The sequence below is a fragment of the Atractosteus spatula genome, chromosome 25, assembly GCF_055471065.1.
Source record: "Atractosteus spatula isolate fAtrSpa1 chromosome 25, fAtrSpa1.hap1, whole genome shotgun sequence".
NCBI classification, from domain to species: Eukaryota; Metazoa; Chordata; class Actinopteri; order Semionotiformes; family Lepisosteidae; genus Atractosteus; species Atractosteus spatula.
In genome coordinates, this window is record NC_142730.1 from 4,314,944 (window position 1) to 4,332,188 (window position 17,245).

Consider the following 17,245-nt stretch of genomic DNA (forward strand, 5'->3'; position numbering starts at 1 on the left):
AACTTGAAGGTTTTGTCTTATGATAGAGCCAGCGGCAGTTACTATTGTAGTCTTTTCTCCACAAGTACATCTGTGACTTTTACCCCTGTCCTGTTACTACTGCTGCTAATTCTATTACTAACCTCAGCTGCTGTACTGCTGTTTCTGTTAGTTACAACTATCACCGCCGCCAATTCTAATACTGCCATTACAATTACTGCTACTTCTATAGCTATCACAATCACTGCGAATGTTTGTCTTAATAACGCATGTATCTGTTACTTGATGACTGGATTTCCTCTTTTTGAACAGGAAGGTGTTTTTACTCTAGAAGAGCTCCGCTAGGTCAGGACGCGCTGTCCGGGCAGGCAGGCTGTGACTCAGCTGCGACGCACTTTAGGGAACACGCTGTACAGCAGCTGCTGTCAAGACACCCCCTGAATGACTTCAAGCCGATTCTCCCTCGCTTCCTTTTTCTGGACGGGACCCTCAGTCCACAGGAAAAAGCGCACGTACTGTTCATGAAATGGAATGATGTCAGAAATAATGATATTTACAATTCTGAAAAGGAAATGGGAATAAAATTGCAACCCCCAAACTTCTGATTCACGGTAGGTTTGGGCATTCCATGACAACCCCTGGATTACGATCAATCTACTGTTGTTACGCTGTTTGCATTTTTCATTTCTGAATATGTTATGGATAAAATCAAGCGGAGCTTGGTCAACAACTGGTCAACAAGATTCCAGTATGACCTGCAGCCCAGGACCAGCTATTGTAATTAAGCAGTTTTGACAGTTTCCGTAACATGGGACCCCCTTACATTAGAAGCACAGTTGCGATGACATTATGAAGTAGTTATGACTGGCTGTGGAGTACACACCTGTTATTGTGCATTTCTGAAACTGAAGATTAACATACTTAGCAAATTAGTAAACATCTCAACAAGTATATGGATATTTATACATTATATACTGGATACTTTATATGCATATGTAATAGGCTGGACAAAGTTATTCCAAATTCACTTATATTCTTACCAAAATCAAAACCCCTTTTCTTTGTCTCTGCTTATTCTCTGAAATAGAATGATATGGAATTTGCTCATCTCGGGACTTGCTTTAACCATAAGACTTTTTTTTAATCAGTGTCTGAGATTGCTCCCACTATTGCAGTGTTGGGTCAAGTGATGGTCCTTCAAGAATCCAGTCAGGCCAATCAGATATAAGTTCTGGAATCATTTTTATGATTCCTCTGCTTTAGAGTATGATAGGATGGTAAAAAAAAATAAAATAACGGTGTGTTTTGTTTTTTTTTTACCTTGCTCTCTCACCACCCAACACGCTGTCTGGGTTAAATGGGGTCTCTAGAGTGTCTCTGTGTTCTTGTGTTAGTGTGTGTGCACTCTGTGATAGGCTGGCATCCCATCATACATCCTGTGCTTTTTCAGCTACTGCAGCCTTTACTGTTTGTGAAATATCAGTGCCAGTAACTTGGTTATGAGGACATTTGTGGCTGTGCTTAATTTCTTGCGTCCTAGATAATTACTTTAGCAATCAGCTGTGGCCAAGTGCTCCATAGTCTATCCGTCCCTGTCGGTATAATTTAGTTCCCCTACTCTTATTCAGACATTGAACTTGCCTCACTATGAATCTGGCAGTCAGCTTTTCCAGGCTACCCAATCCATCCGAGTAGCTCACTGGCGGTACCTAGCACTTTTCTTTAAAGGAACTTTGCTAGCGTGCTCTACGCTTTTAAGGATATACTGTAAGCTCTAGTTTTTTCTCAAACGCAGAAAAAAAACTTTTGAGTCACGTAAGACTAAATGCATTTTAATCTAACACCAACAAAATCCACTTACGGAAAAAGCAAACCTGGCTTTAGGTTTATTACAGTATACATAGACGTATTTCGGTTAGGCAAAAAAAATGTTTCGCTCGTGAGAACGCCTGTATTTTACCCCACCCGTGCACTATTTTACAAGCTGTTACACTACTGAAAGTATTATTCTGCCCTCTGTTGAACTAAGAAGAGAGCAGCGCCTCCATGTTTCGGTAGGAGACCGCACCACACCGCCAAGAGGATGAAAAAGCGGATTTGCAAATAGTTATGAATACGTTTCCTTGTTTGTTGCAGCTCAAGTTCACCCACCTCAACTAAAGCCAAAACTATGCTTAGGCGCAGAGTCAACATACAGCTCAGGAAACAGTAAGCCACTCACCAGTCTGTTTCTTCAGCTCCCTCTGGTGGTCTAGAGGGGAATTGATTCTCCCGCCCACCTATTCACGCGTGTAACCAAACGCTATGACATCGTACTGTAGTTAAGTTATTCACCGTAGTTAGGACATCAGAAAAACGACGCCAGGTGGAAGGAAGGATGAAGAGGAGGGCTTTTGCATAAAATATCATTATAGTGAACCAAGACATTTCATGTCTGAATCAATGCAATAGAACCAACAAGTACGAAGGGATTTCAGATTCTTAGGTCTCTCAAATCTGAGCTATCTGCACTAATCACGTGTGTGTCTTGGTTTGTCAGTCTAATGAGGAAATGGGATTATGTGTTGATACATATGGAAAAGATTTCAGGTTTGGACATAGTTAGCAGTAATCAAGTTTAATTTTTAAATCAAGCACAGGCATTTTTTTTTAACAAATGGTTTTATTCCAGAAGAAGTGTGTATGAAAACAACTAAGCGGAATGTTCTTTAACATGTATGATATAAGAATTTCTTTTTTCAGTCTCTCATTGTAGATGTGCAGATGGACAGATTTGTCTTGACTGTAAGACAGGAATTAATATCTATGTCTGGAAGCATATCATGCCGATGAAAGAAAAAATACATTGAGTTATCAGAACATTCACGGACAGTACATTCTGTCGTTCTGCTAAATGACAGCAGCAGCACTGAATTCTTGTTCCTTATTGATTCTAACTGATGAGTTTCTCTCATTAACACATCAGCACCTCAGTTATGTCAGACTGCAGGCCTGATTTTCCCGGCAAATGGACTGTAGGCTAATTGCTCATTTAATTAGTGTGCTACAGAGTGAAAAGTTTGCACACCATATACCACAGTATAAAACAAGGACCACTGGGTTGAGTCTGAGGTCATTTCAGTTCTGAGGCTCAGCTTTTTTCTCTTTGCTCTTGGGATGACTCTGGAGTGCAGTGCTAGCTCTGTGTTCTCTATTGGGAGTGGTTATAAGGGAGGTGGGGATGGGATAGACCTTCTTGCTTGGCACAAACAGCTTCAGGGGCTCTGGTTAGAGCTCCGTTCCTGTGAGCCAGGTTTTATAAGAGCAGGCAGCTGCACTTGACAGATTTCTGGTGACTGGTCAAGCCTTCTTGGGCACCAGCCAGTTGCTGGATCAGCCCCCAGAACTCCTTGAAGGTGATTCCCTCACTGTCCTTGACATTCATAGTCTTCAGCAGCTCTGCCACAGCCTGGTCATCACCGGAGTTCTGCAGGAAAAAAAAAAAAGAGACTAGTTGACACAAATGACTGGACCCTTTTCGGCACAAGATTCTTATTAGCCAGCAAAAGACCGAGCAATGACTACAGAGAGTAATCTCTTTGTTCTTTTTTTGGGTGAGTTTTGATAACCTTTTTGTTGCGAAAAATGGATATTGCAAAGTACTATCACCTGCAGAGCACTGGTGTGGTTTAACTACTCACAGTACAGCAATGTTGCCAATCTAGCCTCTATACAAGCACCAGCAAGATGACTGAGGTATTTTCATTTTGAAAACCTTTCTCGTTTCTCCATTTGCAAAGGTAAGGAGAAATTCTCCCTTCAGAAAAGTTTATTTGATCTTACAGTGACAATCCGAATGTGATTAATCTATATTCCCCCCCCCCCACTGGACTTAATGGGGATGCATTAACTTTTTTGGCATTCTTTCTAGAGGTCTTTGAACAACAGCAATTCTGAATACACAGTACACGTGATATGATGTGTTTAGATTTGAAGGAAGGCTTTTGATTACATTTCTCACAGACAGAATCTCAGGAGTATTTAAATGACCGTACAGTAGGGTCTCGACATCAGAGAGCTAAACATTTGAACACAAAATTGCTTATTCGCGATTCTGTGTGGCTGACGGAGCTTGACTGGAAGAACAGCAGACTGGGATGAATCCGAGCCGAAGGCTGTGAAGCATATGTTTCAAATTAGCAACCCAACAGACCGGGGTCGTCACATGAATCTAACTAATTGAGCGAGCCTCTCCCCCTGCCTCCCGCCCAAGTATTCGCCACCGGACCTTAGTGTGGGCTTGTTTTTATATTGTACTGAACCATGCCGGTTCTGTGTCAGCAGCATGAGGAGTGACAGTCCTGCAGACGACTTTGCAGGCTCTGCGACACTTTCATGTCCCGTTTCACTACAGAGCGGCGTGATAATCACGGAGGCAGAGAAAGCAAGTGCAGGCTGGAGGCAGAGGAGGGATTCTCATTTATTATAGCTATTCACTGTACCCTTGTGATCAGCATTGTTTGTTTTAGCGGATGTTACTTTTTATAAATGTAAACCCAAGCGTTAGTACTTTATCACATAAGGGAGAATTATGTATGTCTTCTAACCATAAATACTATATTCTATATTACATTATGCAAAGTATTAGGGTGGACTTGGTTGTTTTTTTTATTTGGCTATTTGCAAAAACATTCTGCAGATCTCGAGACCCTACATATAGAATATAACAGAAATTCTGATGGTGGTCTGAGATAGTCATCAGGTAAAGAGTATTTGAAGCAGTGCTCTGTCTCCCTCTAGTGGACGGATGTCTAAATGTTAGATATAGAGATTACCATGAGCATCGCACAAAAAGTGAATGGCCATTTTTAAGGAATAAAGGGAGATTATTTTTATACAGCTCACTATTTCTATGTACAATAAAGTACTCTGCATCAGTACATAATTACTGTCTTCTGTAAATTGCATGAGCATTACCTGAAATTGAGGGACATACAGTGTAGTTAAGCTTTACTTGTGTGACAGGAGTTATGCTTATTTGCTATGCTAGATTTTTTTACATGTTCACTTCTATTCAGTGTAGTAGGCGAGTGGTATTTTAAAGTGCTTTGACATTGCTGTCATTTGAAGTGTAACTCAGTTTAAGATTTTTCCATTGGAGGTTTGCACTGAAAACTCACAAGTATACTATGTGTTTTTAGTACTAGTATGTTAGACAGCTTCATTAAGCTAGGATATGCACTGTAAACTTTTCTCCATTCACACCAGACAAAAGGTTTATTATACAGTACAATCCTCATTAAAATAGTGCAATATTGTTTGATGTTTTTGCTGTCATTTTTTAAAATGGAATAAAGGCAGATCAGCATGAATAATATTTGAATTTCACAAAGGAAAGGGGGGCAGACAAGTGGCATTGCACTTTTGTAAAACTTCATTTCAAACAGTAACTTTGTCCATGAAACAAGACTTTATTTATTTTCCACTGCTATCGATATTTGGACATTCAGTGCCCATGGACATTTTCATCCGTCTCACCCACTGAACTCCGTAGCTCTTTCACAGTCGTTGACCACAGGGCACATCCCTTGCCAGTGTCCTCTTGCTCAGCTTCTCAGTTTGGAGGGACACCCTGGTCTAGGACCTGTTTGGGTTCCACGTCTGAATAATCTACTTCATTATGGTCATAGAAATGTTAAGAGTCTCCTGTTGTTTCATCTCTCTTGTAGTCTATGCTTTTGTGCAGCTTTATGCCTGAGTTTTGAAAACTCATCAGTCTTCATGGTTGAATCACCTGACTCAGTGACCGTACAGAGACAGTAGTATTTATAGTATTCTGAAGTCAAGTGAACCAACATTATTGCACATTCAACTAATTGTGTGGCGTGTTAAAAGTAATTTTGTGCACCTAAATTTTTGAATACTCATCCAATCATGACATTTCCGTTTTATATATTATCTATTTATTCCTCTATTTTTGTTTCTTGCTTTGAATGTGTGGAGTAGATAGTGTATATAACAAATACGGCTGCTTCAAAGAGTCCCGACTACAAAGCAACCACGTGTGAAAACTGTGCAAGAGTCTGAATACTTTTGCATGCTACTTTGCGTAAGATACACTGTATGCATAACAGATTTTAAAGAACACATTTTTTTAGTTATTGGATATTATAATAGTTTATGTCATAAAAATCAAACTACAAAGACTGTGACCACAGAAATAAGAAATGGGACAGGCATTCTATCCCCATTGACAGAGACCTTGTGACCCAACAGCAAGTTCAGTCCCCATGCTGCACAGGCGCTGAACTTCACAGCTCCTCAGATTGTCTTCCAGAGTACTTGCAGCTGCATGGTAACAATCTGTCCCCTAGGACAGAGCTCTCACAACCCCACAGTGTAACAGATTGTCCCCCGTGACAGAACCTTTCCTGTCCCACTCACACAGCCTGTCTGTCCCCAGTGACGGTCCTCACACCTCCATACTGCACAGGCCCCTCTCGTGACATTAATCTGAATGATAAGTACTTTGCAATAAATGTTTTCCATGCATGCATGTATTGAGTTTGCATGCATTTGACTTTGGTGTTGTAATGCACTGCATCTCAGGATTAGGAACTTAAAGAAGTTTAAAGATTTAGAAATAAGGAAATTGGAAATAATCCAAAACGTGAAAGCTTTGCTTTATTATGATACTGTCCATTAATGCACATTATGTAAAATGGTGGTTTCCTATAAAGCTGAGACCTATGTCTTTTAATAGCACAACTAGCATCTCCATTTTAAAGGGAAATGGACTGCAACAGTATGCATACCCTATGGGAGTGCCTGTCCTATAGAAAAGGATCTTGTAATTGATTAAATCATCTCATTGATCTACAGTAGGTCTTGAAATAGGGTACAATAACAGGTTGTCATTCTTTAAGAACAATTTTTTTTTGGCCACACCCTTTGTGAACAACATCAGTGCTGGTTATTTTTCCTTTGCTAGTCTGAGCGCTGCCTCTGAACATCCAAAGAGTACTAATTCAGGATATGGAGGTACATGTTCTTCCCAAACATTTTTGAGTAGCTCTGAAAGGCAGCCAGCTTTTCTAAATGACACACGGCTCACGGCTCTGTCTCCCTCTCTCTCTCTCTTCCACGCCCTCTCTCTCTCAAGGCACCTGGCTGGGCCGCGCCTACAGGAAGAATGACTTGCAGCCACACCCTGAGCACGCACTCAGTACACACTCACCCTCACTTCTAGTCCTCTGCCTGCCCGTCTCACAAACCCTCTCACTCTGCTTGGTCTTTGCTTTTCTCTGCCCATTCAAATGAAAGTGGACCCAGTATGAAAGCCACTGCGATGCAGTTTTCTCGTATAAGTACAGCAGTGCTCGCGCACACCGGCGGGCACACGGACACCCGTGCAAGCTCAGGCAGCTCACCTTCACCAGGTTGGGAAGCTGGCTGGACAGCAGGCTCTTGAACTCCTCAGTCTTCAGGGTCATGCCATTGGAGCCCGCGGCATTGTGGAACTCAGTCACCAGAGTGTTAATGGCATTCTCCAGGTCTGAGGGCTTCTGCTGGAGGAGGGAGGGGGAGGAAGAGAGAGCAAGTCAGGGAACTCCATCTTGGGTCGGACTCACAGGACTTACAGCTGGTCCTGCAGCAGTGCACTGGGAGCCAGCATGACAAAGGCACAGCCCGGTACAGCAGAGTGCCTTAATGACAGCGAAAGCATGGACAAAAGTGCATCAAAGAACGGTGAAGCCATGGTGAAAGCACAGACGCAAACTAAATGAGAAACCATTGCAATGTAAACGACTAGCCTAAGCACAGTATAACCTGGGGAACCAGAAAACATTACACCGGAGTCTTTCTAAAGTAGTTTTGTGTAAGATTCCTGTAAAAACAACTGCCTCCTTTTCCTGATGGCTTGAAGTAAAAGGCTCAGTTAAATAATAAGACTGTATCTTCTCATCCGTCTCTGAGCCTGTGTTAATCAAGGCAGGTAAACAGTACTGGGTGGAAGGGCTGTTTGCTCTGGGTTTGGACCCAGATCCGGAACAGCACTACTGCACTGTGACTCAGAGGTATCACTTCTGCTTTTTACCAGTCAATTCAATTCAATGGGCGTTTTTTTGGCATGACCGAGGAATACCATTAACACAACAGTTACTGTACAAACATATCATTGCACATATACATATACACACATCACATAAAACATTGTGGAGAGCCAGCCTGAGGTTTCTCAGGCTGTGACAGGAAATCACATACTAGGCTGTAGTTTTATTGGGTTTCCTTCCTCAGTAGGACTGGAAGCTGCTCCGATTCTGCCAGCAGTGGGGATTCTGGGATTAGGGTTCTTATTTTAAGAAAGAATGTCAAATTCCAGGGGACTTCTTTAGTCAAGGAAGCTAGGCTGCTGCTGACTGTGTGAGTGACCACAACCAAAGGTTGCCGCTCTCTAAACAGAAAGCAATTAATAAAACAATTACGCATTGGAGCCTAACATGATCAGGAGTTCACCAAAGAATTCATCTGAAGTAACAGAATCTCTTTAATCCCGGAGAGGACTGTGAATGCAATCAATTTAAGTGCTGTCTTTTTGTCAGAGTCCACTCTCTGGAATCCTGGAATTCCAGGAAAGACTGGCTGTGATTATGGGATCAATTAGCTACTGGTATCCAGAAAAGCAAAGGGTAAATGAACTACACAGGAAGCCCACAATTTTCTGCTCGAATGTCTGTGAACACGTTTGTAATTGAGACAGCCATGACAATAATGCGATATAGATGTCACATAGATATGTGTAGAAGGGTGTGTACATATTGGAATTCCCCGTTTTCTGAAGCTTGAGACCAAAATAAATGTAAGAATAATTGCTGATGTAAAGAGGACATTTGATCAATCTAGTTGATTTGGTTTCTAGTAGATAATTGATCGCATCTAACCATTTCTTGAAAGAAACCAAAAATAAGTATCTACAACAAGATAACATGGTACTCTGTATATTGTTCCTGAGATCTATAACTCTTTGTGAAAAGAAATGACCCTGTCCAAAAGAAATTGCTTATACCATGTTGAAGAAAACAAAACACAGTCACAGGAACTACTGGGAATCTGTCAAAACAGGCAGATTATTGACTGCCTAAATTTGCTGCTGCTTTTAATCAGCCACACAAGCATTTCATTACATCGGCTAAGAGAAAAGGAAAAACAGAGCTGCCAATGGTAAAATACCTAAAGCTTTTTATAGGTGGTGTGGAAGATTCTCAACTCAATAAAAAAATGGAATCAAATTACCCGTTAGATTTTAGGAAAACGCGCAGACTCAGTAACATTAAAAATCCAGGCTCTCAAAGATGCCAAACGAGGCTGAAACTGAGAATTAGAGACTCTTGCAGAAAGGGCTGCATTTAATTTGCAAATTAGTTGCATATAAGATCCCCGTAACAATAACCGCCTCATTTTCCTGATGGCTTTAAGACGTTCTCAGGCACTGCATTTAAAATAGCAAGAGGAAAGGAGCACACAGCTATCACATCTATTTCAGTAAAATACGTAGAGGCTGCTTACAGTTCACCTTCACACAACAGGTAGAATCACAGACCAGCATCAGCTACACAGTTTAGCCCATCATGGTTTTCCATAAAGACAGGGCATGAGACAGAATTTCACATAAAAGAAGATAATCCTAAAACCAGTTTGAAGAAACAAACTGGGTTTTAACTAAGACGGAGGGTTTTTTTGTAAGACGAGTTTATAATAATTAATAACTAACATTGGTAAAAAGGGAAGATTACAGCATGTATGAAGCCCATTATGAAGGATAATCTGCCTTTAATTTGTTCATAGACCCTGATCACAATACTGTATATGGTAGTCTGTAGCCCCATTCCTGCCCTGCAGTGCGAAAGTTGCAGCAATGAGAAACAAAGTGATGAGCAAACCTTCATTTAGAGGTAGGCATTCCAGGGCCACTGTGCTGATGAGTAACACAGCCCTGAGGTTTCCTTAGGAACTGGGCTGGAACATCTAACCTCAGCACAAATATCTCGTAAATGGCAATTTCCTTTAATCCCCTTTGTCTGCCTTTCAAGAGCGATTTCTTCATTCTAATTTTAGTTAACTCCCCAACGACTATGCCTGCTCACTCTGCATAACATTCTGCCTTCAACCTGATCTCCAGAAACCAAGCTCTGCCAGAATTATCCTCAGTATGTTTTGGGCTAATTTCTTCTTGCTTATTATCGTCTAATCGCATTACTCGAATAGTCCAAATTAAGACTCATCAAGGGCTATGTGCATTTGTATCTGTTGACTGGATAAAAATATGTGTTTGATATCCGTTAGAGATGTTCAGTAAGAAGGATGACCCAAGGAGAAATGCTTTAATAGCATTTTTGTCCTGAAAGAATCCTGAACTCAATACTTCAGGACTGTATACTTATACTGTGATTGAAGGAACATGAACAAACGAGTCAATGACCAAAGAATTATATGCAAGACAAGATTTTAGGATCATTTACCTGTTGCTAATTATCTTATTATCACATGAGCAAAGTAAGCTCAATGACCTCCCCTTGTCTACACTTTGAACTGCACTTAAAGCAGACAGAAATACTCAAACATACTTAAACTGGGTTTAGGATGCAGGACAATTAGGATGTATATTTACTGAAGGAAGACACCCCATGTCAGCTGGGGAAATCCTCACATGATTCTGGATCTCAAGGATCTAATTATCCTGGGAAGAGGCCATGACACGCCTTTGTGTTCCCAAGGTTACCTTCATAACTGTATGCAAAGCCCCACAGCTGGACAGAGAAGCTACGTTGATCACTGCCAAGTCATGCTGAGAAAATCCACCCTTTATGTCAAGCTAAGAACTTGATGAATTATCAGTGACTTTGGCAACAAGGTGGATCTCTCCAAATTCAAATTAAGGTTGATGGAAAATGTTCAGGTCTACTGGCATGGCCATTTACATTGCAAAGTGGGTCTACCTTAATTTCTTAATTCCTTCATTAGTAGCAACTAGAGAGGGGAAGAAGACACTGTAGAGAAGTTTCTGAACACTCATGCATGTAAACACTTTTAAACCTTTAGCTATTGATCAGCATGAGTGTACTTTGTTCAACTGGAATGTCAGAATTAAAAACCATCTTCAGCTTCAAAATGTATTTTATAGAATATAATATACATTTTCATAAATGAAAAGGCTTATCATCAGTTTACTGGCATCGGCTATCAAGAGCAAAATGACCCATACGTGTATTATTGAGGAACGTACGGTAGATGCACACAGCCCTGGTGTTTTGTCCAAAAATACTAAAAATCTTGTCTTTCACAAAGAACCATGCCATCTTTGTAAAAATAAAATTGAATCATGTTTCAATCAATCACAGTCAACTTGTAAGTACTAAAGCAAGGTTAGAAATGGGAGAGAGCCCATTTGTCATTTCAAACTCATTTGAATCCAAGCAAGTTCTCAAACTAAGGATTCTGTCCTGCTATTTATTGACAGATTCCACAGAATCTGCTTCAACAACATGGCTTGTTCCAGACTCCCATACATATTGTGTAAAGCCACTCTTCTTGAATTCAGCTCTAAATAGGCTCTTTCTCCATTTCCATTTGTAGACTTTGTCCTATCTGGTCTTACTCTTAAACTAAAGAGGTACTTTCTTGGACTAACTGAAGGATGTTCAGTTTGTCTATTCAGGATTCTTTTAGTCACCGTTGTCCAAAAACTGAAGCAGATCAATCCCTTTAACCCATCTGTGTAATTTGTTTGAGACCAGAAATTAGCTTTGTTGCCCCTTTTTTTGCACTGAATCCAGAGCAGCAATGACAAAGCTCCAATTCCAGACAGTGGTGCCTAGACTTGCAAGGCTTGCTAAGCACTTACCAAGCCCTGCTGCGAATTAAAAAACAAATTAAGATCGGGTGAGTCCAAATGAAGCCGAGAAATGACGAGTGGACAATGAGGACAAGAAGATTTTAAGGAGAGTCTCTCCAGCTCAGCACAAACCCCTGAAAGGAAACATTAAAGGCTGTATGAATGCAGCTGCTTCAGCAGACACTGTGCTAAAAGATGGGGGTTTGAGAGGAGAGGATATAAATGAGGGAATCTGAGGAATTCAGCCTGGGATTTCAAAATAAGAGCATTGCTGTTGCAACAAGATCAGGATCCAAAAAACTAAACTTACATTTCTGTTTGTGGCAGAAAACACAACACAGCATATTTATTATTAGGCTATAGTAAATGCATCTGGCACAAACCCTGTTAAAATTACATTGCAGAACGCTCTTTTTTTTTTCTAATCATATCCTTAAACCAACTGCTTAAGCACTGTCTTTTTCAAATGTTTCTCCTCTTTCACGTACTGTAATTTGCTTAACACACCTATTTCATCCTCCTGGTTATTTTATTACCATGCTTTGCATGATTATTTTAATGTTTTCTGTTGTGTAGTGCTTCAAGTTATAGACTGACGCTGTAAAAATAACTGTACAAAACAAAGCCGCCGATGAACAATTATTAACGAAAATTAGACCCTTTTCACAGAAGCGGAGAGCATTTATCTCGGAACCTCATCTGCTTGTCTGTTGAGGGATCCGGGCAGATTGCGGAGAGAGGAGAGTAATAAGACAGAGCTCTGTTTGTTAGAGTCTGTGAGGTGTTTGTCTTCAGGGTGTAGCAGCAGCTCCAGAATCCAGTTGGGCAACTCAGTGGGGCAAGTCAGGAACTAGCAGGAGTAATGATGGCATTCTGACTAACTCCCTGGAGCTCCATTTGTGACACACAAGACAAGCAAACAGTTCTTGCAACATTCTCAAGAGCACCTGGTGGAATCTGAGCTGGATTGTGTCGGCACTCAAGAGGATCTGAATGGGACACACTCCCTCCTGAACACCGAGACTTTACTAATGAGAAAGGGAATATAATATATAGCATTTTATTTCTGTATACCATATTTTACCAGGGTATAGAAGTGTTCATTATAAAAAACAATTCATCACACTGTATTATGGTGTATTACAGTATACCATATTGTCATGATTACCATAAAGTAAAAAGGTTTTATAGCAAGCATCGTGGGAGTTCACCAGAATCTGTTTAATTTTGTTAACGCATACCAGGTTTTCCCAAAATTATACAATGTCACAGTTTCCTGTGATGAATTACAGTTAAAACAGAATACTACAGTTAACTTTATCACGGCAAACCACTGTTATGGTATATTAGAGTTTATAGTACACAGTATAGCGGTTCACCATGGTGTTTTATAATTTATCATAGTATACCTTATTTTACTATGGTGCTTTGTAGTTCACTATAACTATACTATACCATAGCTTGTGGTAGTGCATTACACTACTTTCAATGTTATTCCAGCAGTTTTCCACCTAGGAACTGACTGGGCAGGGCAGGGCGGATCCATCCTGTGGGAGAGTCCCTTCGAAGTTTATCTCCCGATAATAGAAGGAGCACTTTCTGTTTTGACTGATATTTATCTCACTTTAAATATATAAAAAGCGAACGACAGAACTTCGAGATACTGCACTGTCCCTCCCACTACGGTCGATCATTTATTACATACGGTATTTCTATCCAGAACAGCTCACGGGGAGGTTTAAAAACGATCAATTCTAGCATGCCACAGCATTATTTCCCCGGGGGAACATTTTAAAAATTAAAGCCCATGTCTCGCATGGACTGATTAAACCGTGAAAAGTAAAAAAGGGGGTCTAGTTAAATCACAGCACAAAAAAAAGCCAAGCGCTGTCTTTTCCATCAACGTGGAAACAAAGCTGGCAAGCGGGCGAATTTTTTTTTTCTGCACAGCAGAGCACGAAGTCCAACTCCCTTTCCTCTTTGCTGGACAAGAGCATATTATCCCTGACAAGCGCCTGTCTGCGAAAGCAAAGCGCTGATTGAGTTCCCGTGATTGCAGTTTAAGTCTAAGGACAACACAGTGGATCAAGAGAAAGGCGCAGAAATTCATCCGGACTAAATCCATTTAACGTCCTAGCCCCTGATCTCGCGGATCGACTCGAGTTTCGGGGTACTGTTGATTCCGAAATATTTTAAAATCCAACAGCGCCTCAAACTTTGACCATCGGCGTAAAAGGGACAGCGTTAGGATATGTACTAAAAATAAGACCTACAGAATAATAAATCAAATACCACCTACTTTTCGATGTTTCCTGCTGCAGGAAAAAAGTTTATTATTAAAAAGGAGTTAGAGTGTCATTTGTAAATTTTACCTTCCAAAATTACATTTCCCATTTTCAAGACGATCAACGCCCTTCTGTAACTTGAAAGGTGTTTCCACGCGTTTCGAGTGTCTCGGCTCAGTGATCACAACGCTGCAACGCTAACTGCGTTGTAGCAATAGCTTACTTAATTGGCCAAATACACAGACAATAAGTAAAATAACAGCGTCTAGATCTACAGCTTTACTCAGTTATGCAGATTTACTTTTTTTCCCCCCTTTGCGGTTATCCTTTTTACCTACACGACCGCTCCTACTGGCTTTACAAACTGTACTTTGCAAAACCAGACAAAACCTTCCGAAAACCGGCAACATGTGGATCGTATTATCCCCTACCTGATCCGCCATTTGGAGTTTTCTTTCCCTTGATTTCAATATCTGCCGAAGTTGCCCTGCAAAGTTTAACAGTTAAAACTTTTCTCTCTCCCTCTCTTTCCTTCTCTCTCTCTCTCCCCCTCCCTCTCTCTCTCTCAACGTGCCATAGCTCTCCCAAGCACAGCCTGGCTCCGCTCCCAAGTCCACCCACTCCCTGGAAACGCGCAGGGCGACGCGAGATTCCACCTCCAGTGTCAGAGAGCCGGAGGAGAGAGGCGATGTGGCAGAAGAGCTACAGCCGAAACACAATTCACTGGGGTGGGGTTGTGGAGGAGGAGGAGGAGGAGGAGGTGGGGGGGGGGGAAGATTAACAAAGCCAGGCGAGGAAGGAAGGGCAACTATTATACTGGGCTGTGATACATTGTTCACGTTTTTTTTTCCATTCAATTAATTAGGCCGCTCAAGTTACAGAGTTACAGTGCATGCTAAACACCCCCCCCTCGAAAGGATCTGGGCACATCTGGATCTTTTTAGGAACAGTTGGAACACGCCTCGGATCAGCGAGGGCTTCCCTTCAAGTTTAGACTGGTTGACCGACCATTCTTTTCATTCAGGGCGTAGTATTTAAAGACGAAGTTGCGAAATCATTCGCTATCCCGTAGTTGGTGGAATAAGTTGCACTAGATTGAAAACTCATTCCCCATTCCAAGACGACGTTTGAAAGTGCCGGGGCCATCTGGAAAGGCTCACATCCTGCGTGGAATGCGCTGGTTGACAGCGCAGCGCTCCTGCGTAACACAGGTGTGGCTGAGTGCTCGAGTTATCAATACTCATCGCTTTAACACAGTCACGGACGTGGGAAAAAAAAGCCGCAGAGGCAAAACGGGTCTTACCACATTCTGGAAATTGCTCCCGGTTTTTAACTGCGCACTTCTGAAAAAGCAGTGACTATTGCTTTCTCTTTGAGTTCATTTGTTGTCTTCAAGCGTGCCGGGGATTTTGATACTGTTCAAATATATATCACAACACATGATCTATTTCAATCAATCAGTATTGGACGGCTGCCCTGTCTGCAGCTCTCTTCATATTTATTGTTTTTTTCCCACTGCTGTCCCCACACTCTCCTGCTTCAACAGGTCCCTGCATTAACTGAACTGAGGGTGTAGTGCTGCCTCTGAACAAATAGGCACCTTTTTGATGTAGCATTCTTGTTTCTGTCTGTAAAGTGCTTAACACGTTATTAGCGCTACGTACACGCATGTGGGAGCTATATTATCTCAAACACGGTATCAACACTTTTAGCTGAGCATGGGCCCAGCAGCATCTGGGCTGGTTTGAAAGGAATTACAAGTTACATGTGGGATTTAATGCAAGTTTCTAACCTTGACCCAGCCCTATAGACCTACAACAAGTCCTGTGACATTTTGGCAAATTTCAATAAGCAAATATCTTTGGCAAATATCTTTCAATTAGCATCAGTTTAGAATAAATACTTTGCAATTTGCAAAGCACTGTGAGAAAATTACCCAAATTCTGGTTGTGCAGGACTCCTCTGTTCTCTAGTTGCTCTTCCTTTATCAGATAGTGGAGCAGTATTAAACCTTTTTCAACCCATTTCTGCATTCAATTCTTGCCACGCCACAGGTGTGAAGAGAAATAACAAATATCCAGTCTCTGTTCAGTCTCTCTTTAGCTTGCTTTCTAAGTAGCTCCTTCCTTATTTGGATCCAAACAGCTCTCAATAGGCAGCCAGTTGGCGACGTTCAGACATAGGCAGGGATGACACTGTGTCAAACCTCCCATAATTAACACTTTGACTCTGGTTGTGCCCTGTAGTTTAAGTTGCCAATGTTGTGCAGGGCTAATACTAATTATTAGCCCAGTCTATGTTTTTAAGAACTGAAAACAGTTTTCAAAAGGGGCCATCTTTTACAGAAGGAAATTCAGTTAAATTAAATGAATCATTTGACCTCATTAATTAAGAACACAGAGTGGAAACCAGGAGACACAGGAGACCCCCAAGACAAGCGCTGGGAGACCATGGGTGGGCCAACCCACAGAATTGCTCCTTGGGACACCAACGTCTGGCTTCATTGTGACTGAACTATCAGTCTCCAGGTCTGAATCTTTAACTAGGCATCAGCTGTGCTAGACCCTTTGAATGCTGTTTGAAGTATTTAACTAAGGCTGCAGATATCACTTGTATTGTACTGGACAAGCAAGGGTGATGTCTCTGAGTACACAGGGTGCCATTGTGAGTAAGTTCATACAATGTACAAACATTTCTCTAAACTAGTGGGTCTTAACTTGGGGTGCAGGCAGCCCCTGGGGGTATGAGAAACCCTACCTGGGGGGGGTACGAGACAGACCAGAATTTTTTAGAAATGAAATCATCAAAAAAAAACACAAATTAAGCAGGAACGCAAGTACAGCCACTTTGTTTCATCAAACCTAGGCATTTTAAGGTATACTTAAAAAAGTGTGTATTTTTCATGTTCTTCATTTTACTGCAAAATTGAAAATAAACATATAATTCTTTCTCTTTCAGTCTGTGGTGATATATCTTAGGTTTAAAAAACTGACCTTCTTTAGCAATTTTTGTAAGGGGTGTGAGAACATATTTTCAGATCCAAAGGGGTGTAGGGCTGCAGTAAAACTGCTTTAAAAATTCCTGCTCTTAATCATTAATCTTCTCACCA

The 17,245-nt window shown here is 41.2% G+C and overlaps 1 protein-coding gene across 2 annotated transcripts; it reads right to left on the minus strand.

Annotated features, from left to right (window-relative positions):
• Window positions 1-2,621: 2,621 nt before the first annotated feature.
• Window positions 2,622-14,828, minus strand: LOC148815117 (protein S100-A13-like). 2 transcript variants are annotated; one of them, XM_088905678.1, is made up of 3 exons: window positions 14,568-14,828; window positions 7,389-7,526; window positions 2,622-3,445 (listed from the first exon to the last, which is right to left on the minus strand). In XM_088905678.1, exons 1-3 carry the CDS (start codon window positions 14,577-14,579, stop codon window positions 3,275-3,277), a joined length of 321 nt encoding a protein of 106 aa, XP_088761804.1. In that variant the 5' UTR covers window positions 14,580-14,828; the 3' UTR covers window positions 2,622-3,274. The 2 variants fall into 2 exon arrangements, with proteins under 2 accessions (XP_088761804.1, XP_088761805.1); XM_088905679.1 differs by having other exon boundaries at window positions 7,389-7,523; window positions 14,568-14,823.
• Between the last annotated feature and the right edge of the window lie 2,417 nt (window positions 14,829-17,245).

Coding starts and splice junctions, on each gene's coding strand:
- LOC148815117 (XM_088905678.1), bottom strand. Junction 3,446..7,388: donor AGCTTCCCAACCTGGTGAAG/GTGAGCTGCCTG, acceptor TTTTTCCTGCAG/AACTCCGGTGATGACCAGGC.